Source organism: Ranitomeya imitator, chromosome 1 (genome assembly GCF_032444005.1).
Source record: "Ranitomeya imitator isolate aRanImi1 chromosome 1, aRanImi1.pri, whole genome shotgun sequence".
Lineage (NCBI taxonomy): Eukaryota > Metazoa > Chordata > Amphibia > Anura > Dendrobatidae > Ranitomeya > Ranitomeya imitator.
The window spans coordinates 953,188,505-953,211,957 of NC_091282.1; the positions used below are offsets into that span (position 1 = coordinate 953,188,505).

Sequence of the window (23,453 nt, forward strand, 5' to 3'; positions counted from 1 at the left end):
AGCCATCATTACTTTAAGAAATGAAGGTCAGTCAGTCCGAAAAATTGGGAAAACTTTGAAAGTGTCCCCAAGTGCAGTTGCAAAAACCATCAAGCGCTACAAAGAAACTGGCTCACATGAGGACCGCCCCAGGAAAGGAAGACCAAGAGTCACCTCTGCTTCTGAGGATAAGTTTATCCGAATCACCAGCCTCAGAAATCGCAGGTTAACAGCAGCTCAGATTAGAGACCAGGTCAATGATACACAGAGTTCTAGCAGCAGACACATCTCTACAACTGTTAAGAGGAGACTTTGTGCAGCAGGCCTTCATAGTAAAAGAGCTGCAAGAAAACCACTGCTAAGGACAGGCAACAAGCAGAAGAGACTTGTTTGGGCTAAAGAACACAAGGAATGGATATCAGACCAGTGGAATTCTGTGCTTTGGTCTGATGAGTCCAAATTTGAGATCTTTGGTTCCAACCACCGTGTCTTTGTGCGACGCAGAAAAGGTGAACAGATGGACTCTACATGCCTGGTTCCCACCGTGAAGCATGGAGGAGGAGGTGTGATGGTGTGGGGGTGCTTTGCTGGTGACACTGTTAGGGATTTATTTAAAATCGAAGGCATACTGAACCAGCATGGCTACCACAGCATCTTGTAGCGGCAAGCTATTCTATCCGGTTTGCGTTTAGTTGGACCATAATTTATTTTTCAACAGGACAATGACCCCAAACACACCTCCAGGCTGTGTAAGGGCTATTTGACCAAGAAAGAGAGTGATGGGGTGCTACGCTAGATGACCTGGCCTCTACAGTCACCAGACCTGAACCCAATCGAGATGGTTTGGGGTGAGCTGGACTGCAGAGTGAAGTCAAAAGGGCCAACAAGTGCTAAGCATCTCTGGGAACGCCTTCAAGATTGTTGGAAGACCATTCCAGGTGACTACCTCTTGAAGCTCATCAAGAGAATGCCAAGAGTTTGCAAAGCAGTCATCAAGGCAAAAGGTGGCTACTTTGAAGAACCTAGAATATAAGTCATAATTTCAGTTGTTTCACAGTTTTTTGTTAAGTATATAATTCCACATGTGTTAATTCATAGTTTTGATGCCTTCAGTGTGAATGTACAATTTTCATAGTCATGAAAATACAGAAAAATCTTTAAATGAGAAGGTGTGTCCAAACTTTTGGTCTGTACTATATACCTAAATGTATAGAGGCTGGTAAAATTAGACCAGATACACACAGATAACTGTAAGATCAGTTAAGAAGTACCATGTCCAAATTGGAGAAAAATCCCAAGGGATGAATATCAGAAAATGCCCCTGGAACAAGAGCCATTAGTACACCTTATAGTGCACCAACAATCCCACTCAGTCCACGGCAACTCAGGACTTCCAGGTCCTGCTCTCTTGAGAACACATCTTCCAGTTAAAATTTTCTGTTTAAAGAATCTTCACAACTGGACTAACTGGACCATGTTTCTGGCTTCCAACACAGCTCATCAACAGTCCCTCTGAAGCCTCTAACAAAGCCCCTCACTAGTACCACTGTGGCCTCCAACACAACTTCTCACTAGTCGCACTGAGGCCTCCACTAGTCCTCACTGGTCCTACTGACTAGTCCACTAGTCCTGCTGAGGCCTCCAATACAGCTACTCACTTGTCCCGAAGATGCCTCCAACAGAATCCCTCCCTAATTTCACATTTTGCCACCAAAATAGCTCCTCACTAATCTTCCTGAAGCCTCCAACACAGCTCCTCACTAGACCTTCTGAAGACTCCAACACAGGCTCCTTATTTGCCCCACTTAGATGATTTCTATCAGAGCCCTGACTGTACAATGCTGCTGTCTTCCACAGGTTTGAGATCGGCACTGCTCTTCTCTCTCTGGCTTCCACTAGACTGAAAATATCCACAGACTCTCCCAGAACTAACCTCAACTGCACTCAAACTATACCTCATGTACTAATATTGGCCTGCCTAGTGCAGGAAGCCACCAATCTTCATGGTTAAACCTGTCTAGACTAACAAGCAAGAACTATTAGCTCACAATCTGCTTTCAGGAATTGATCCAAAAAAAAAAAAGAGCGATGAACCACTCACCTCAAGAAACTAAGGACATTGGGTGAACTTCCGCAACAGTCTCAATTGTCCTATTATGCTAGCTTTAGGGTAAGATCACACAGGACTGCGTATTTCTGCTGCGTTTTTTATGCTAATTTTCAGCTGCTTTTTACAGTACCGGCAAAGCCTATGAGATTTCAGAAATCTCATGCACACACATTGGGTTTTTGTTTGATCAATATTTTCTGCTTTGCTGCTTTTTTTGGACATAGGGCAAGTCACTTCTTTCAGCATTTTTGCTGCGTTTTTGCAGCGTTTTTTCACCCATTGACTTGAATGGGTGATGGAAAAACCGCTGCAAAAACGCAGCAAAAACACATGTAGCATTATTTGCTGCGTTTTTGGTGCAGAAAATCATGGCCAGCAGGAAGTGATCTCACAGCCAAGAGCTTAGGGGTGTGGTTAGTGAGGTGTCCATAGTGACAGTGAGCTATTGTGAGGTGTCCTGATGGTGATGTATTGTGAGGGAGTTTCTGGTAGTGAGGTGTGAAGAGCCATTGTGAGGTGTCCTGATTGTGATCTATTGTGAGGGAGTTTCTGGTAGTGAGGTGTTAAGGTACCTTCACACATAACGATATCGTTAACGATATCGTTGTTTTTTGTGACGTAGCAACGATATCGTTAAGGAAATCGTTCTGTGTGACAGCGACCAACGATCAGGCCCCTGCTGGGAGATCGTTGGTCGCTGAGGAAAGTCCAGAACTTTATTTCGTCGCTGGACTCCCTGCAGACATCGGTGGATCGGCGTGTGTGACACCGATCCAGCGATGTCTTCACTGGTAACCAGGGTAAACATCGGGTTACTAAGCGCAGGGCCGCGCTTAGTAACCCGATGTTTACCCTGGTTACCAGCGTAAAAGTAAAAAAAAAAAAAAAACACTACATACTTACCTACCGCTGTCTGTCCCCGGCGCTCTGCTTCTCTGCACTCCTCCTGCACTGGCTGTGAGCGTCGGTCAGCAGGAAAGCAGGGCGGTGACGTCACCGCTCTGCTTTCCGGCCGCTGTGCTCACAGCCAGTGCAGGAGGAGTGCAGAGAAGCAGAGCGCCGAAGACAGACAGCGGTAGGTAAGTATGTAGTGTTTGTTTTTTTTACTTTTACGCTGGTAACCAGGGTAAACATCGGGTTACTAAGCGCGGACCTGCGCTTAGTAACCCGATGTTTACCCTTGTTACCCGTGGACTTCGGGATCGTTGGTCGCTGGAGAGCTGTCTGTGTGACAGCTCTCCAGCGACCAAACAGCGACGCTGCAGCGATCGACATCGTTGTCGGTATCGCTGCAGCGTCGCTGAGTGTGAAGGTACCTTTAGCCATGTCTTGGTATAGGAGGGTGAGCAAGCAGCTGAAAATGAGCATTAAAAACGCAGCAAAAATACGCAGCAAAAAGTCCTGTGTGAAGTTACCCAAAAACGCACCAAATACGCTCCAAATACCTACCAAAAAACGCACCTAAATTAGCATAAAAAAGCAGCAAAAATACGCAGCAAAAAAGTCCTGTGTGAACTAACCCTTAATATGTTGCCAATCTTTTCAATTGGCATATCACTAATGGCCATTAATCCACTATGCGTTCCAAAGACTGTAACAGCTTCGAAATCCCAAGAGGGCAAGGCTCAGGCATAACTACAGCTACTAAAGTGAGGATTCATGTAAATCAGAATTTAATTTGCACAAGTTACCTTGCCAGTATACTAAGTTTGGATGTGATACCACCCACGCTTTTAATACCCTTCGAAATTTTGCATGCCCTTCGGGGGATGACAGGAGCTCATCGTACTGATGACATCGTGGGATATCCACCTCAATCTGACAAAAAAGCAGAAAGGTTACATTTCAGAATGATAAGACATCATCATTGAACCAAAATTAAAATAGTGTATATTTGACTACATTCAACAGAAAAAGCATACAGATATGAAAGTCAAATCATCTCACATATTCACAGGTTTAAAAAAGTTAGAAATATAGAAACCAGAATAATGTCTAAAATAGTGTTTCAAATTCTATTATAATTATTATTGCATAACCATCACAGAAGCACGGGGAGGAACGAACCCTAAATACAAGGAAAACCAGCCAATCAAAGATACACAGGGTGAAAGACCGCACTTATTACACAGAACCTCGGTATTCCCCTGGCTTACTGATGAGATAACAAATAGACATGAAGCGTTAGTGTGATGGACACCTTTCCTAAGAAGTTACTTCCTGGGCAATTGTCATTAGTAGAAAAGCTTTAGGAAGGATCTAAATCAACGCATGAACTAAACCTTTAAGCTAAATGGAAACATACAGAGTTTTATTTTTTTAAATAGAACCTGTCTGTCACCAGGTAAAATGTGTCCATTATTTTTTCTTTTTGTCTTCCCACTGCTTTTTTTTCCTTTAAATTCAATCACACAGTTCCAGAGATATTGGCCTTTATATTTTTTAAAAACTCCATATCTCTGAAACTGTATTGTAAATTTAAAAAACAAAAATAACTGGGAATAATTAAAACTGTCCACTTTTGACTTGGTGGCAACCTCTCTTTAGATGTTCATCTATCTGACTAAAATATCAGATGTTATTGACATGCTGAGGACCAGAGAAATCTATGTGTGGTCCACTAGACACAGATGGATGGATATGTTTACACCTAGAAACTGGAGACCCACTGAAACATAACATTGTAAACGAGCATAATAGTTACCTGGCGGTCAGTAGGAATCGGGGTGTCCTTGTCTGTGGAATCGTACTTTTCTTGGATTGCACCCTACAAAAGTCATCATGAAAAAATAAAGATTTCATATGCAAATTATTTACTATGTTATAAAATCATTTAAGGGGATATTTTGGTATTAATTGGGTAGATGATAGTTGCTGAATTGGTGGGGTCTGACTATCGACACACCCATTGGTTTTCTGAATGGTTGTTTCGAACATGGTCATGTGTGTATGCCTGCCTGCTGAAGATTCATTCAAAGTCTACGGGACTAACAAAAATAGAAAAGTTCAGTGATCAGCCATGTCTTTCTGTTCCATAAGATTACATAGACAAGCAACATGACCACTGTTCTATTTAATGGGGATGCTAGTCCGTATTTTAGCAATCAGTGAGGGTTATCATGTCTCATAACATGTAATTGGAGAAAAATATTGTGGATCTGTAAGTGAAATAGTACTTGTTCTTTCAGTTGTCCATTACTCTAATGTAAGATTACAAACCAGGTATAAACACGGTGCAGTAATCTATCCATATTTTAACAAAATATTAACAATCTATTCTCATGTAAGGCACCATATACGATACTGACCTCTACACCCAGCAGGGCTGCCCAGGTTAGTCCTCTCAGAAGGGGAGGAATGTCCACTCTAGCTTCCTTCCAAATTAGATTCTTCTTGTATGGGTAAGCCTGGAAAACAAGCACAAATGCAAAATATTAAAACTCTTCTAATTTAAAATCATACACCAGGTTAAATAAATGAAGATATTTGGTACACACAGTAAAATCTCTTTTCTCTTAGTCTTCACAGGGGGCAGAGAAACCATGGGAGGCTGATACTGTAAGTATATTCTAAATTAAACTGGCTCCTCCCCAGCAGACTATACCTCGCCTGCTGGCGTAAAGCTTCCCTCAGTTTACTGAGAATACAGTAGTCGAAGAAAAAATATCTAAAGCACAAAAAGAAAATAATCTAATTACTCCCCATGAAAAAAACAACGTAAATGCACGCCCGACAGGTCACCTAAGGGTGGGTGGTGTGTCTCTCAATGAAGACTACAAGAAAGATTTTACGGTGAGCACAAAAAATCTTAATTTCTCAGTTGCTTTATTGGGGTACACAGAAACCATGGGATGTCCCTGTAGTGGGAATAAACAAAATATTAAACTGTTACCACAGAGTTTTCCACTTTTGCTCAAGCGTCACCTGAACAACTGCCACCTGCAGTATTCTCCTCCAAAGACTTGCGCTTGCAGAAGTAAAGGTGTGGACCCTATAAAACTTAGAAAAGGTATGCCCCTATGACCACATAGCTTCCTTACAAAGTTGCAGAATTGATGCCTAATGAAGAACAGCCCAGGAACCACTTACAGCCCACACGGAGTGAGCTCTAACCATGAATGATGAAGCAGTGGCCTTGTCTTAAAAGCCCCAATAATGGCTGATCTAATGCAGCGAGCAGTGGTCACCCACCCTGGAGGGAGTCGGATGTCTGCCAGAGCTTACCCGGATGACCCACAAGACATCCAAACAGATCTGGGAGAGATAAGTTGAGTTGTACAGCTCTGACTAAGTCAGATTGTGTGTGAATCTCTCAGGAAGATGAGAGGTGAAAAACCTAAAGGATGGAGAGCCATCTCATTAAAATGAAAAGAAGAGACTTTTGATAAGGTGAAAGGAGGGAGCCAAACCTCAAACTTCTGTCCCAGAGAAGGAGAGAATATATGAAGAACTTTCAATCAGGTATAATGCGAGAAAATGATTTTAACTGCAATCCACAGGAAAGTATATATGACGTTTCGGTCTATTGTAGACCTTCTTCAGACAAACAGATTGCCCAAAGAGTAGGTCACACAAAAAGATGCTTAAAACTTGTATGACGTGCAGCGCGAGGTGATAGTGGAGTCCCACTGCAGGTATAGCGCCTATGCAAGTAGGGTCTACAATACACCAAAAAGTTGTATATATTTTGTGTGGATTGCAATTAAAATCACTTTCTCGCATTATACCTGGGTGCCATGTTCTTCATATATTACAGATTGGGCCTCTACTTGTGTACCTTCATTCAGGAGTGTCTTGTTGTACTATACCAGAGAAGAAGAGAGACAGAGAGAGCCTAACCTAATGGAAGGGATCTCTAAAGAGGAGAAAAATCACTAGAAAGTCGAAATAGAGAGATCTCTATGAGTAGCGCCAAGGGAGAGGACCGAAGGGCGACAGGATACAATAGAGGTCTCTCGGTTCTAGGGGATAATAAGGTGGTCTCAAGTTTGCCCTGCCTGAACGGGTAGTAATGACCCATGGCCTACAAGTTAAATCTACTGAACCAGGATAACCAAGGCAGGAATCTCGCTCTTGGGAGTTTACCCTAGCTCAATAGACACCTGCAAAAATTAAAAGGTGGATATTGCCAAACAAGCGCTGCTCATAGGCTCTCACCTATGAAAAAGGAGCTACATTACATGGCAGAAAAGTGACTTTTAAGGCCCCTCTTCCCAAATCCTAGTCAGACAAACCTAATTTGAAAGGCCATGAGCCTACCGAACTGCAGACCAGACAGTCCTGCTGTTAAATTAGCTGACCAAAAATTAGTAGAAGAGGACAACCTTGGGAGAGGTCTGTCTAAATCAGTTGTCTCAAACTTGGCTGGGTATATGGGCCCCAAACAGAAAAACTTTGAATTTTGGCGGCCACATTCTTTGCAGAACAAAGTGATACTTTTAGTGATACCATTTTTTATATACATCATTTCATATACATACATTTCATCAGTTTTTTAAACATTTTTGGAGTTTTTTATTTTTTAAATGGCATTCATTGTATGGGTTATGGTCCAGTTTTATAGCTTGGGTCGTTATGGATGTGGCGATAACAAACGTGTACTTTTTTTGTTTACTTCAGTTTACATAGAAAACAGCATTTTTAGTGGCAAAATATTTATTTATTGATGCATTATTTTGATTTTTTTTAACATTTTTCCAATTTTATTTCTCCCAATTGGCCACATACAGAAATACTGTCTTACAGTTAGCACCATATAGTAATTCTGTCAAATATCTTGTAGTAATGAGCCCCATCCTGGTCCCCATCTTATAGCAACACACCATCCTGGTCTCATCTTACAGTAATGCCTCATCCTGGACCCCTTGTTATAGTAATGTTCTATCCTTGTCCCGTTCTTATAGTAATGTCCCATCCTGGTCCCTTTCTTATAGTAATGCCCCATCCTGGTTCTGACCTTACAGTAATGCTTCATCCTGGTCCCATTCTTATAGTAATGCTTCATCCTGGTCCCATCTTATAGTAATGCTTCATCCTAGTCCCTTTCTTATAGTAATGCCCCATTCTGGTCCCGTTCTTATAGTAATGTACCATCAGGGTCCTTTACTTATAGTAATGCTCCATCCTGGTTCTCACCTTACAACAATGCTCCATCCTGGTCTCCTTATAGTAAGGCCCCATCCAGGTCCCATTCTTATAGTAATGCCGCATCTTGGTCCCCTTCTTATCGTAATATCCCCTATTGTCTCATTCTTCACATACACATAAAAGAAAAAAATGAAGAATCTTCTCACCTATCCTTCGTTCCCTCGATGTACTTTCTGCACATGCGGCATGGACGCACTGTAGACCCCTTGATGATCGCAGCCCGGTCCAAGGACTGCCATCTTCAGTGCTTTATGGACTGGGACGTGATCGTCAAGGGGTCTACAGTGACTGTGGGACCCATGAATCTGTCTCAGGGGCAGCATGTGGCCCGCGTGTTTGAGAACCCTGGTCTAGATGCTGTGGGTGGTGCCTTGGGGCATCTGACATGGGAGTTCTGGAATCAAACTGAGAATCCTAAGCCAAAACGCCATTCAAAATCTTCAGTTCAAGCTGAAGGAGAAAGAGAATCATGCCCTACTAAGGACGGCCAAGATTCCTTTGGAATGTGGAAAAGCACAGACCAGCCAAACATCCTGGTGGTCCAGGCAACATATCAGAAGTCGATCATACGAACGATATGCATTAACACTAAAAGGAGATGGACCTGACCAGCACCCCCAAAGGAGGAGAAAAGATGTAAGGACTGCCAGTGCTCTCCAACCCAGACATCAAGTACTGTTGAATAGGAGAAGGATAAGGTGGAGACTGAGAGAAGTGAATAAACAATGTTTTGAACGAACCAAAGGGAGGCTTCAATAGTGATTGAGTGCGTCTAAAAAGTGCAGCCCTACTCAGGAAGAATCAATCCTGGTGTATCCTAATCAATGGTCTCCTATTAACATAAGAAGCCTAAATGAGTGTGAGCCACCTACATCCTATACAAACACAGAAAAATGATTTCCTGGGTAAGTAAGTAAACCCTGCCTCTAGAGTTAGAGGAAATATTCCTACAAAAGGCTGGAATCATCAATCAAAAATGAGGCCACATCCTTCAACGAAAAATTGGAGATGTGCTACCTGGATTGCTTAAGGGATGCACTAAGTTGAGAAATTTCTTCCTGAGACAAAATAAAGGCTGGCAGTTGAAGCGCACAGAAGTTTTACAATTTTGTCAAATCGAAAGGTCTTTGTTGAAAAGTCTGACTGGCCTAGGACAAGATCTGAGACCTGTTGCTCACCGACATTTGATTTCGTCCATGCTGCACATAGCTTGAAATACACAGGCTACAAAATTAAACACCTAATGTGACAAACACACTTCACCATCATACAAGACCTGTACTTCACCGCAAGTAACCGCATGCACCTTTGACAGCACGAAAAGGTGCCTCCTCCCCCACTCCGACCCAGGGCCTGACAACTGACGATCCGAGAGAGAGGAGGACAGTGGAGGAGGGGATGGAAGGAGAAGACACCAAAAAAAAAAAACACTGGGAGGTGCGCAAGACGAAAAGAATGGGAACCAAGTACCGGCTAGGACTGAGATGCCACAAAAGGAGATGCCACCACACCAAAAAACAGCCACTTTTAGTCTGACACAACACAGGCTACTGCAAGGGACCTACTTAACTCCTTTGTCTTGAATAAGCTTCATCTTATTGCTGGAGATGGGAACTCCGGATGCCATCTACCGCTCCATACAAACGTGCCATGCTACGGTGGCCAGGAGTCAATACTGCAAAAGGACCTATCTCCCCAAATATCTGATTGCTGACTGTGTCAAGGTACTTGTTCCTAACAGAAAGGGGAATGAAGTATGCACATGCCATGGAATCACCGTATAAAAGAATAAATTTATGTAAATCAGGAACAAAAACCAGAACAATACACAAAAAATGCTAAAAACAATTAAAAAAGGCCAATAGCCCAAACAGTTATGTACATAGGTAACAGATTATAATGATCCTAACACCTGTCCTCAATAGCCTAACAAATAATGATAACATACAATGTATCCATAGGTCATGTAAGCTGACAATAAATAAATGTACAAAAACATCAATAACAATATGTAATTTACTAAGAATGTTCAATATGTGGCTGAATAAAAACACAATAGTCATCAAAGCCAAATGAACAAGGTACCTAAAAAAACATATCATGCAAATAGAAGCCAAATTTCGGCCTGACAAACTCAATGAATAAAGGACCCTTGGACAAGGCAAAAGATAAGATTGAGGACTGGAGACCCCACACGTATCGCCACAACTGTTGTGGCTTCCTCAGGGGTAAGGGTAAATGTGTATGCCACCTGGTGTCACTTTTATATGTGCACAAATCAAATTAAATAGGAAACATGTATAAAAAAGAGTTTCCAGTCAGAGGCAATAATGGAGACTGGGAGCAGCAGGTCGGCCTCCGGATCTCATGCTTGTGCATGAGTAAATGCTGGATACCAGTGCATAAAGGACCAAACGCCCCAAATACCTGATCGCTAACTTCGCCAAGGTACATGGATACAAGCTGAACAGTACAAGCTGTACTCATTATGTAGAGTGAAACAGAGTGCACAAATACACCTTGTAACCCTGACAAATGATCTTCTGAGAACGGAAATACAAAAAGAGAGATGGTTAGTGCCTAACCTAACCTACAATGGCTAAGAATGCTCCGAGACTCACACCCATGTTGCCTTCAACTGACACTACAAAAACCTAAGGCCAGACGATGGCAGGCGTGGTCTATAGTCTATTAGGGAGGAGCCAGTTTTCATTCAGGATGTAATTACAGCGTCAGCCTCCAGATGGCAGCAGACTATTCCATGGTTTCTGTGTCCCCTAATGAAGCAACTGGGAATGATGGATACTGTTAATCATAGCTCACAAGACCTATCTAACCTTCATTTCTGTCACTTGTGCCATGCTTGATTTCCATTGGTAGGCTATGCTGATACTAGTGCTCCATAACTAGACCATAGCAATACAGATATGCCATGTATCGCCTACACAGAATAGGTGATAGATGTCTGATTTATCAGTCTCTAATGTCTGAGAGGTCAGCTGCTCTCCGACTTCCTCTTGATGTTCGATTTGCCAGAGGCGAGGCCAGTGACGCCAGATTGGGCGCATGGCTGATGTCTCATACCAACCGCACAAGGGCCCCGGGAACACGAGTGCCGACAACGCTGGAACGGCAGCGGCACGGGAGTATAAGCTTTTTTTATTTTATCAGAGCCAAGCGTGGGGTATGACAAGGGGCTGCCAAGTAGTGGATAACTTCTGAGATGTGTAAACGTGAACATTTCTGCATGTGGCACTCATGCACAATACTGAATTATTTGAGTTGTTTTGAATTTTTGATTTCCATTTTTTTCGTCATTTGCATATCATTATTATGGCTATGAATCCTGTGAATTTCATAAATCAATGACTTTTCCTTCTTGGTGTTGCAATGTCAATATTGAGGAATAAATTAAGGTAGTGACCATGAAAAACAGGAATATTGCCATCGTCCTCTGTGGTTAATAACATGGAAATATAAATTGCATTAAGGGAGAAGAGTAAATATAGATAATGATGTAGAAAACCCCTGACTCCGATCTGGAAAGGTGTAAGCCTGTTCAGACCAATCCATACAATGAGAGAACTTACTTTAAGCAGCCGATCGAATAAGACAATCCGGTTGAGCTGATATTCGGTGTCCCTCTCCCGGATGATCAGAGGCAGGGTGGATGTGGAGAGCTCGCTGTTACTACTGGAATGAGGAACGTTTGACTGGCTGAGAAGTGATTAGAGAGACCAAATTACCAGCCTGTTACATCCACATCGCGCCCCATCTGCCACTGACAGCTTGTGTCTCGCTGCCGCCCCCGCCATGCCCCGGCCGTGTCTGTGCGCCTCACCCTCTGGGGAGCCCTTAATAAATAAAGATGATCAGCGTGATATTACAATGTCACTGTTAACATTCTGCGCTGCCAGTTATTGACACGCCGTCGAAGCATCGGCTTGTATGCCAGGTGCCATAAACGCAGGGCTAATATGATGAGCTGTGTGATTAACAAAAACCCGCAGGAATAACGCAACTGTACAAAAATACTGATCGCAGAATGTGATGAATGAAAGTACTGGACGGCACATAAGACTAGATGAAGCTGTACTCACTCGTCTCCTAGGAGGGGATAATAAGCTTCCCCCGGCACATCTTTCAATCTCTAAAAAGTAAAGTGAGATAACACAGAGCTATGTATTATTCAAGGCAAACAAAACAAAAAACAATATATTAATGCAGCAAATGATGTGATGCCCCATCTCCTCAATCCAAGCTCAGCAATAGTTGCACATGGGGTATGAAAATGACTTTCTGATGCTAAAATTAAAGGGGGTTTACGAAATTTGCTAAGTAGCAGGCAATGTGATAACATACTAAAACAACCATAACTGACCTTTCAATTCACATTACTGCTGCAGCCAAACACTGGGCTCCAGTCATATTTTCTACAGGCCAGCAGACCGCAGAGGCTGGTGACTGGCTGCAGTGGTCAGGCGAATGACTAGTTGTAAGAATGGCTAGGACCACTGAAGCAGTGGCGCTGGAATGAAGGGAGGTCACAAAGGTGATTCACAGAGGTTGTTTGCAAATCTATTTAGCATTCAAGATCCAGGAGCCGATTCATCAAGATCGAGATTTCGTAGTAATTGTGCAAAAAGTTTGAGACTTTTGGAATAGTTTTTCGTCACTTTTCTAGCACAAACTGATGAATCGGACCCCTAGCATGCATGACTGTCACGTTACGTATGAAAAGACTAATCATTTGTATGCGCCATGTCCTTGTGGTGGAGAAGGATCTGGCAGTACTTCTGGAATAAATGGAGAACACGTTTCTCCAAGAGAACCTCACACTGCTGCCATTTTCCCATCCCACCACATAGATACGTTTTAGTCAACTACAACAGAAATGTACATCCGGCTTCCAGGGAATGAGAGCAAATGTTTCTGGCACATGCATTAGAATTACGGAGACAGCATTTATGGAAAATATCCATTGGGTGCAGGGGTCTGGCACATCCATGTGCAGCAAAAACCTGTGAAAATGTATGTTAGCTGGAGGTAGCCGTTCAAAAGCCGCAGACACATGCAAATCTATTCTTACATTTCTGAGTTGGCACAGAGATAAAGTCACTGTTGTGTCATCAAGGAGGGAGCTTCTGTCTCTTCCCTGGCCAAAGCTCTCGCCATCTTCTAATAACAGGCTATATAAAGAAAAGAAATATCTGTAAGAAAAAATTTTCATGTCGCAGTAGATGTCCCTGAATGACTTAAACCAAACCAAACATACCTTAATCCCAGTTACAACGGAGCGGCAGGGCATATGCTTGACCACTGCACCATTCATTCCCTATGAGGTTGCTGAGCACAGCGCTTGGCTTTGTCCAGCAGCTCCAGGAGAATGAGTGGTTGTGACCGGGTGTATGAGCGGTCATGTCATTTTGTAACGGGGATGAAATTCCTTGTCAGGGAATGTAGCCTATGGTAATGGAAGAATCAATGCAGGTAACTTTATCTAGTTAAACAGAAAGCAATGTGAATTATTACGTATAAGTTGGATACCTGGACTCCACATCTCCAGTGGAGAGGTTGGGGTGTCCAGGACTCGCCTCCTATTTCTTATTTTATGATTTATTATTCTCTTCATTTTGTTTCTATTTTCTTTCACTTACTGGCGAAAGTTTAAAATTCCCTGATCGGCCAATCGGTGCGGGTCCTTGCACACACTGATCAGACACACACTGATCAGCAAGTTATCACCTATTCTGTGGGTAGGTTATAGCTTGGTTTCTCTGGACAATCCCTCCAGGTTTTCAATTATATGTATTAAGACAAAGAGTTCTGTCCTGATGACAGATTCCATCTCAGATTATTATCGCTACTTATTTTTAAAGCAGCACTAATTCCATGGTGCTGTATGTGTGAAAAGAGTAACATACATATAATACAAGTGCGGTAAACAAACTAATAGTGACGGACTGGTACAGAAGAGGAGAGGACCCTGCCCTCACAAGTTTACAGGGTAATGGGGAAAGAGACGCGAAACGCGCGTAGGGGCAATGGCACCATCATTTGGGCATTAGTAAGGTATATTTATACTTGATTTGAAATTTATGGTTTGTGCAATATGTCTATGTATTAGTACGGACCAGCGATACAGAGTTATGGGATTTGGGCATGCTATATGGCGTAACTGATTCAATATAGTCTGATGCACTAATAGTGCCCTCCTCCTGTATCTGGCATTACTATAAATGTATTGCACTATTTATGGTTACATTGATGTGATAGTACTGCCAACCCTACGGTGATGCCACTTTTGTCTTTTTGGCTCATTATAAGCACTACTGGCTACTTTTTAAATGGTTACAAGTTTTAATGGACTAATAAAGGTTTTTTCTAGTGTTGTTCAAAATACGCATTTGTCTATATGTTTACTTGAATTTTGCGTAGAACAGTTTTCTACATCATCCAACTTGGATACAATTATTGTCTATGCTTTCACCTTTACAATATATGGTGTATCAATTGTGCATCCTCTAGCGGGAGTAATAATCAGGGTAATGGTGAAAGAGACAGTAGGTCAGGAGGTGGTAACAGCCCCTGGAGTAGTGAGGTGGCAGTGGAGGTTATTTCAGGTTGTAGGCTTTCCTGAAGAGATGAGTGGTCAGGTTACAGATGAAGATTTCAATTGTGGAAGACAATCATATGTGAGGAAGCAATGAATGGCAGAGAATAGGGGATGTTGAGGAAAAATATTGGAGGCAATTAAGTGAGGAAAGCACAAGGGTGAGGAGACAAGGAGGTCTTATGAGAATGGGAGATAACACTTTGGGGAGCATTGGGAGATGAGTTTGGAGATGTATGGCGGAGATAGATTATAGACAGCTTTGTAAGTCAATAATAGTCATTTAAACTGGTTTTGTTGTAGAATTGATGGATTAGCAGAGGGGAAAGTCAGTGGAGTAGCGAGAGGAGAGGTGGATTAATCTGGCGAAGGAGTTAAGGATGGACTGGAAAGTTGTTAAAGTGTTTGTCGATAGGCCACAAAGGAAGATATTGCAGTACTCTAGGCAAGAGATGATGAGGGCAAACTCTAACTTTTGTTAGATTCAGGATTGAGGATGGATTCTGGAAATGTTTGAGTTAGCAGGAAGTGGTAAGGACTTGGATGTGTGGTTTAAAGAACAGTGCAAAGTCATGGGTTACACCCAGGCTGAGGACTTCGGACAGAGGGGAAAGTGTGATGTAATTTATAGTAATAGATAGGACGGGTGTGTGGGTTTAGGAAAGATTATTAGTTTGGTTTTGTCCAAGTTGAGTTTTAGGAAGCGTGATGAGAAGGAGGATATGGCCAAATATATGGCACTCTGGTATACTGGACGGCAGAGAGATGACGTCTGAGCCAGAGAGGTAGATCTGAGTGTCGTCAGCATATAGGTGATACTAGAAGCCATATGATTTTACGAGTTGTCACAGAGGAAAGGTATAAATGGAGAAGAGTAAAAGGCCTGGAGCAGACCCTTGAGGGACACCAACAGAGAGAGGGTGGGATGAGGAGGTAGTACGGGAGATGATATACCGTATGTGCAGTTAGGGAAGTATTTCCACTTACTTTGGTAATGTACAAATCGGTGCCTTTGACCTTATGATTCCTTTACTGACCAATTCTTTTTCCAGATCTCCCCCTGCCAAGCACCAGAGGTGGTACACTTCCTCAATGGATCTCTCTGACAGAAAGTCACCTTCATCTAAAATGACGGGATGATAAGAATTGAATATGTGTGGCTAGTTAATCAAATACGGTATGACCTTGATTTTCTAAATCATCATAGTACCTTTGCACAGGAGACTGATGTCCTCAGGCAGATAAAGGTCAGCACATCTCAAAACAGATGAGAACAGACTAGCAGGTTTGTGGAAGGGCACGTAGGTAGGGGAGATTTCACTGAACACGCCATCAGAAAGCAAAGTTGAAGCAGTGGGCCTACAAGGAATAGTAGTAAAACACTGCTAACATTAAGTAAGCATCATCACCAAAAAACAAACTAACCCCACTGTATACACCTTGACGTATAATGATAGGGGGAAAATATAAAAACAAGGAATTATTTCAAAAGACATATGCAGCCTATGGAAATGGAAGAATCAATGCCGTTAACTTTATCTAGTAACACAGAAACTAATGTGGATTATTGCCGTACGTATGGCCGCAATAAGTTGGATACCTGGTCTCCACATTTCCCAAGGAGAGGTGGGGGGGTCTCCATGCCTTGTCTCTTATTACCTTATTTCTTATTTTATTATTTATTATTCTCTTCATTATGTTTGTATTTTCTTTCACTTACTTGTTAAAGGTTACATGTAGATGCTCATCATGTGCTACCTAATGGCCTGACATACATTTGCTTTGAACATGACTTATGCTGTATAACATTATTACTACCAGTATTTATCCTCCTGACTGTATCCAAAACATTTTTTCGTTGTTAGTTAAAGGGTTATTATCATTTTCATGGATGAATATTGTCAGATTGATTTTGTAAAAATAGCACTTTTGCAATTTACAGGCAGTGTATTAAAATTTGCAGCAATTCTGGAGATTGTAACACTTTTCTTTATTTATGGCTCATTGTCCAGGAGACCGACCACCGCTGCTGTCTAGCTTGTAAGCTCCAAAACACTGCTTATACGTGCAGTAGAAAAACTTGTAAGCACTGGACATGTTCTGCTGTCTAACAGCGGTGGTCGGTCTCCTAAGCATGGATTGTGACGGATGATCGTCCGTTCCATCCGCAATGCGACGGATCCGTCGAAATTTGGCGGACGTTTTCTGAAAATAGACGGACATTGAAACGTTTTTTGTCAACGTCGAAATGGCGGATCGCGACGGATCCGTCGCGTCCGCCGTTCCATAGAATGGGCGCCTATGGGCGACGGATCTGCAGAAACCGTTTTTTCGGCGGATCCGTCGCCCCAATCCGGTTTTTCAATTGCGCATGCTCCAAAAAGAAGATACTTTTCCCAGACAACCCCCAAGTAACGGATCCGTCAAAAAAACGGATCCGTTAGAACCGTTTTTACAACAATTGTGACGGATCCGTCAATCCGTCACTATGTCGGTAGTGACTGACGCCAAATAACTGAAGTGTGAAAGAGGCCTAATCAGAAGGCCCGTGCACACATCAGTCTGGTGCCAACAAAATTGTAGGGTATAGCCCATTTTTTCTGTGTATAGGGGCTTCTAGGGTTAATGAGGTATTCCCATCTGAGGCCTTATTTAGGATTCCATGTTTGCCATTTGCTGGCCATACATAAGAAAGAAAAAAAACAAGACACGCCATTTTCTAAAGAAAGCAATGAGCCAGGCAATCTCCATCTTAGTGGAGCGACAAGATGTATGTTTTTTCCTAACTGTATTCCTACAAATCCACATTGAGGTTCCAGAGATGCATAAAAGGTATCGAGCATAGAGCGACCATCCGCTACTGGGTAAAGCAATAGGAGAAGTGAGAAGTTGTCATTTCATACACTCACAACTGATAAAAGTTTCACAATAAAACCTAGTGGCATTCGAATGGCAAACCAGGCTTTGATTTCACTTTGTGCTTCATCTGGGGCATATTCAGTGTTACTACATAAAGATTTTTCCAAGACAACATAAATGTGGCACTATTCCAATGGGCATACACCTTGTAAAAGGAAACTGTCAGTTGATTCAGACTGCCCAACAATAGACAACAAAAATTGGGCACTGGCTGCGCTATTTCAGCTGGGCATCATTTATTCTGAAACAAAGCACCATTTCAGAGAAGACATAACTTTAAGGTTACGTTCCTATGATGAGTTTTTAGTGAAGTTTTTATGGTGCATATTTTGGAAAAAAATATTTTACTTGATTGTTTGCAGAAAACCTGCAACATCAAAAACACACAAAAAGCTCGCTGTTGTAACGCAACCTAAGGCTATGTGCACACGTTGCGGATTGGGGTGCAGAATTTTCCACACAAAATCCGCATCTCAGGGCAGAATCCGCAGGTGCGTATTTGCCACGAATTTTATGCAGAATTAATGCGGTTTTTGTGCGTTTTTTTTACCACTGCGGATTTCTATAATGGAGGGGTGCAGAAACGCTGCAGTTCCGCACAAAAGAAGTGACATGCACTTCTTTTCAATCCGCAGCAGACTTCGTGCGGATTTTTCGGCACCATTAGCACAGCTTTTTTTTTTCCCTATTCATTTACATTGTACTGTAAATCACTGTGCGGAACTGCAGCATTTCTGCGCGGAAAAATCCGCTGTGGATCCGCACAAATTCCGCATCGTGTGCACACAGCCTAAGAGTCATTAATTTTGCAGGTTTTAACTCCTTTATGACCAATGATATACCTACAGTGCGTTGCGAAAGTATTCGGCTCCCTGGAACTTTTCAACCTTTCCACACATATCATGCTTCACACATAAAGATATGAAATGTAACTTTTTGGTGAAGAATCAACAAGAGGAACACAATTGTGAAGTTGAACAAAATGTATTGGTTATTTTAAATTTTTGTGGTAATTCTAAAACTGAAAAGTGGGGCGTGCAATATTATTCAGCCCCTTTAACTTAATACTTAGTTGCGCCACCTTTTGCTGCGAGTCGCTTGGGGCATGTCTCTATCAGTTTTGTACACTGAGAGACTGAAATTCTTGCCCATTCTTCCTTGGCAAACAGCTCGAGCTCAGTGAGGCTAGGTTCACATTGCGTTAGGGCAGTCCGTTTAGCGCATATGCTAACGGACTGCGCTAACACAATGTCCCAAAAGGGATTGCGTTTGCCGATCCTGCTAGCGCAGATGCCCGATCTGTGCTAGCGAGGAACGGAGAGCGAACGCTGCAAGCAGCGTTCGAGGTCCATCACTCAAATAACGGCACATTGCTAGCACACGCCCAATGTGGGTGTGCGCCAGCGATGCGTTCGTCATTACAAGCAATGGCGGTGTTAACGGATTACGTTACACCGCGTTATGCCGCGGTGTAACGTAGTCCATTAAGCGGGTTCACACAACGCAGTGTGAACCTAGTCTGAGGTTTGATGGAGATCGTTTGTGAACAGCAGTTTTCGGCTCTTTCCACAGATTCTCGATTGGATTGAGGTCTGGACTTTGACTTGGCCATTCTAACATCTGGATACGTTTATGTGTGAACCATTCCATTGTAGATTTTGCTTCATGTTTGGGATCATTGTCTTGTTGGAAGACAAATCTTCCTCCCAGTCTCAGGTCTTTTGCAGACTCCAACAGGTTTTCTTCAAGAATGGTCCTGTATTTGGCTCCATCCATCTTCCCATCAATTTTAACCATCTTCCCTGTCCCTGCTGAAGAAAAGCAGGCCCAAACCATGATGCTGACACCAACATGTTTGACAGTGGAGATGGTGTGTTCAGGGTGATGAGCTGTGTTGCCTTTACGTCAAACATATCATGTGTCATTGTTGCTAAAAAGTTCGATTTTGGTTTCACCTGACCGGAGCACCTTCTTCCACATGTTTGGCGTGTCTCCCAGGTGGCTTGCTGCAAACTTTAAATGACACTTTTTATGGATATCTTTGAGAAATGGCTTTCTTCTTGCCACTCTTTAATAAAGGCAAGATTTGTGCTGTGTATGACTGATTGTTTTCCTATGGACAGACTGTCCCACCTCAGCTGTAGATCTCTGCAGTTCATCCAGAGTGATCATGGGCCTCTTGGCTGCATCTCAGATAAGTCTTCTCCTTGTCTGAGATGAAAGTTTAGAGGGACGGCCGGGTCTTGGTAGATTTGCAGTGGTATGATACTCCTTCCATTTCAATATGATCGCTTGCACAGTGCTCCTTGGGATGTTTAAAGTTTTGGAAATCATTTTGCATCCAAATCCGGCTTTAAACTTCTCCACAATAGTATCACGGACCTGCCTGTTGTGTTCCTTGGTCTTCATGATGCTCTCTGTGCTTCAAACAGAACCCTGAGACTATCACAGAGCAGGTGCATTTACATGGAGACTTGATTACACACAGGTGGATTATATTTATCATCATTAGGCATTTAGGACAACATTGGATCATTCAAAGACCCACAATGAACTTCTGGAGGGAGTTTGCTGCACTGAAAGTAAAGAGGCCGAATAATATTGCACGCCCCACTTTTCAGTTTTTGAATTTCTATAAAAATTTAAAAGAACCAATAAATTTCGTTCAACTTCACAATTGTTTTCCACTTGTTGTTGATTCTTCACCAAAAATTTACTTTTGGTATATTTATGTTTGAAGGATGATATGTGTGAAAAGGTTGAAAAGTTCCAGGGAGCCGAATACGACATAGTTCACCTCCTTCTCTTTCCGGAGTCTGCAATTATTCAGGCACATGGCAGCTGATCCGATCAACTGTCATGTGCCGCTAACAGATGCGGGAGTAATCGTGATCTACCCCTTACTGTTAACATGTTAAATGCCCATCTCTGTCAGCGGCATTTAACATGAGCAAGCTGGAAGTGTGTCACAAACCACGCCCATCAGTGCACCAGTCACATGATCGCAGGGCGCTGATGGGTTGGGTTCTGCAAGAGAACCCCGTGGTTGTCAGTGCATATCTGCTATAAGTGCCGTCCTGTGGTGGGTGTTCATAGCAGATGATCATTTATGCTACACATGGCAGGGCACAAGTGATCAGATGATAGCAGCTTCAAGTCTGCTAAAGAGACTATTGAAGCAAGTAAAAATAAAAAAATATTTAAAAATGTAAAGGTTCAAATCACCACACTTTCGCCCCATTAAAAATAAAACAATAATAATAAAAAAAAATACACATGTTTGCTATCACCGAGTTCAGAATAGCTCGATCTATCAAAGTATAAAAAGAATTAATCCGATAGGTAAACGGCATAACAAGAAAAAAATCAAAGAGACAGAGTTACGTCACCGCAACATTGCGATAAAATGCAATAACAGGATATTAAAACATCCTATCTAGCTCAAAATGGTATCAATAAAAATGTCAGCTCAGCAAGCAAAAAATAAGCCCTCACCCAGAACCCGAAAAGTGAAGACGCTATGGGTCTTGGAAAATGGTGCCATTTATTTTTATTTACAAACTTTGGATTTTATTTTTACCACTTGTACATGTTTGGTATCTGTAAACTAGTAATGACCTGTGGAATCATAATGGCAGGTCAGTTTAAGCATTTAGTGAACATGGTTAAAAAAAAAAAAATGTAAAATTGCACTTTTTTGCAATTTTACAGCACTTGGATTTTTTCCCTGTTTTCCAGCACACTATATGGTAAAATCAATGGTGTCATTCAAAAGTACAACTCGTCCCGCAAAAAACAATCTCTTAAAAGGCCATATTGATGGGAAAATATAAAAGGTATAGCTCTGGGAAAAAGGGGATAAAAAAACAAAAGGGAAAAAGGGGATAAAAAAACAAAAGCGCAAAAATGGAAAATCCCAAAGTGGTGAAGAGCTAAAAGTGGCAATTGATGAATAAGCAAACACATCTGTAAACAATAGCCCAAAATAGCGAACACAAGAAAAAATGAGCTGAACACATAAACCGACTTTAAAAAAAGGTGCAAATTAAAAGAATTCGCTGCAAAAGGTAAACAGGTGAAGAACCCCAAAAACAGGTGCAAGTGGAATAATGGATAGGGCCCTGCGAGTCTGAGATGGCTTGCCCAAGGCATGTTCCCAAAGGCTCCTCCCTGCCCTGCATGGCTGACATGTCGCTCCTTAGGCTGCCGTCACACTATCAATATTTGGTCAGTATTTTACATCAGTATTTGTAAGCCAAAACCAGGAGTGGGTGTTAAATACAGAAGTGGTGCATATGTTTCTATTATACTTTTCCTCTAATTGTTCCACTCCTGGTTTTGGCTTACAGATACTGATGTAAAATACTGACCAAATACTGCTAGTGTGACGGCAGCCTTATACACTTAGTATGTGTGCACTTACTTACATGATGATGTCGAATACTGGCCAGATAAAACACAGACCAGTGCAAATCCGACCTCCCTCACTGCACCTGTCGTCCTGCCTGTTGTACATTTTATGCTGTTTGTAATGGAATTCTGCTGCGTGCCACTTTTGCATGTCTTTTTTTTGTTTACCTAGTAGTTGATTGTTGCAATATGCTTGTCATCTTTAAAGGTATCTCCATGATAGCAAAACCCAGAAGGTGATACCATGCTGGAATCAGGGTCTCTGCCACTACATGATGCTGCTCTCAAGATGATGCACCTGGCGACGGGTTCCCTTTCAGATGGCCATACACGAGATAGCTGCCAGCCGAACATTTGTCTCCTAACTTTCCTGTATACAGCGGCTCGGTCGAGTATTAATGAGAGACTAAAAAGAAAAGCGGGCCATTGAAATTCCAACTGATGCGTGTCTCCCTGGCATCATTTGTTGTAAGAAAAATTGGGAGGCCCCTCCATACGTATTGGAGTTTGGGGGGGGGGGGGTTTACTATTAAAAAGTTGAATCTCTCTATAGCCTGCAACGCACTCACCTTTTGGAAGGATGATAAGTAAGGCACTTTCTCAATAACGTTAGGAGATTTCCTGGAAGGTTCTTGAAATAATAACAAGAGTGAAGATAGTTGTGGTAATAATAATAGCAACAACAATAGGAGTAATAATAATAATAACAATAAAAAAAACAGTATTAGTCTGTTTAATTATCCAATTTAAGAATATAGAAAACATATAACCAGTGGAGGATATTCTAGAATCAAGCTACTTTACATAACCAGGTCCAGAAGTTACAGATTCCCTATCTCTTAAGAATGAAGGTCATGTCCTGGTTGGTATCCTTACAAAAGAACATATAATATAGTTTATATACACTTACACAGCAGCACAATCCAGTATTATTCGGAATGAATGTGCAGCATCATTACAAGACCCTGCGGTGGCACCAGCATTGTAACAAGCATCTACACACAGCTACAGAGACGGGATGAATCCAATTCCGCTCTTGTTACACACGATTCGAAATGCTCCCTGCTAGAATTGATTACATGGACCGTCACCTGCTCTACAGCGCCACCTACAGGGAATAACGCTACCAGTCGCCGCTTAAAATGCATGTCACTAGCTCTAGCAGCAATTTCCTGGGAATAGCAAAGCGCTTCACACACCTTTATCACTTCCACACATCCATGTTCTTCAGCGAGCACGGTCACAATGTCATCAACACAGCCTGAGGGAACAAAA

General features: G+C 42.2%; 1 protein-coding gene across 2 annotated transcripts in view; it reads right to left on the reverse strand.

Annotated features, from left to right (window-relative positions):
* Window positions 1–23,453, reverse strand: part of TBCK (TBC1 domain containing kinase) — a 494,232-nt gene that overhangs the window by 345,272 nt on the left and 125,507 nt on the right. For both annotated transcript variants that reach the window (XM_069743716.1, XM_069743717.1), the window contains exons 8-17: window positions 23,378–23,439; window positions 22,748–22,809; window positions 16,060–16,208; window positions 15,837–15,972; window positions 13,326–13,425; window positions 12,337–12,386; window positions 11,827–11,953; window positions 5,398–5,496; window positions 4,794–4,856; window positions 3,781–3,907 (exon numbers count right to left, since the gene is read on the reverse strand). In XM_069743716.1, coding sequence (XP_069599817.1) covers window positions 3,781–3,907; window positions 4,794–4,856; window positions 5,398–5,496; window positions 11,827–11,953; window positions 12,337–12,386; window positions 13,326–13,425; window positions 15,837–15,972; window positions 16,060–16,208; window positions 22,748–22,809; window positions 23,378–23,439 — 975 coding nt within the window. The remainder of the gene's footprint in view (window positions 1–3,780; window positions 3,908–4,793; window positions 4,857–5,397; window positions 5,497–11,826; window positions 11,954–12,336; window positions 12,387–13,325; window positions 13,426–15,836; window positions 15,973–16,059; window positions 16,209–22,747; window positions 22,810–23,377; window positions 23,440–23,453) is intronic.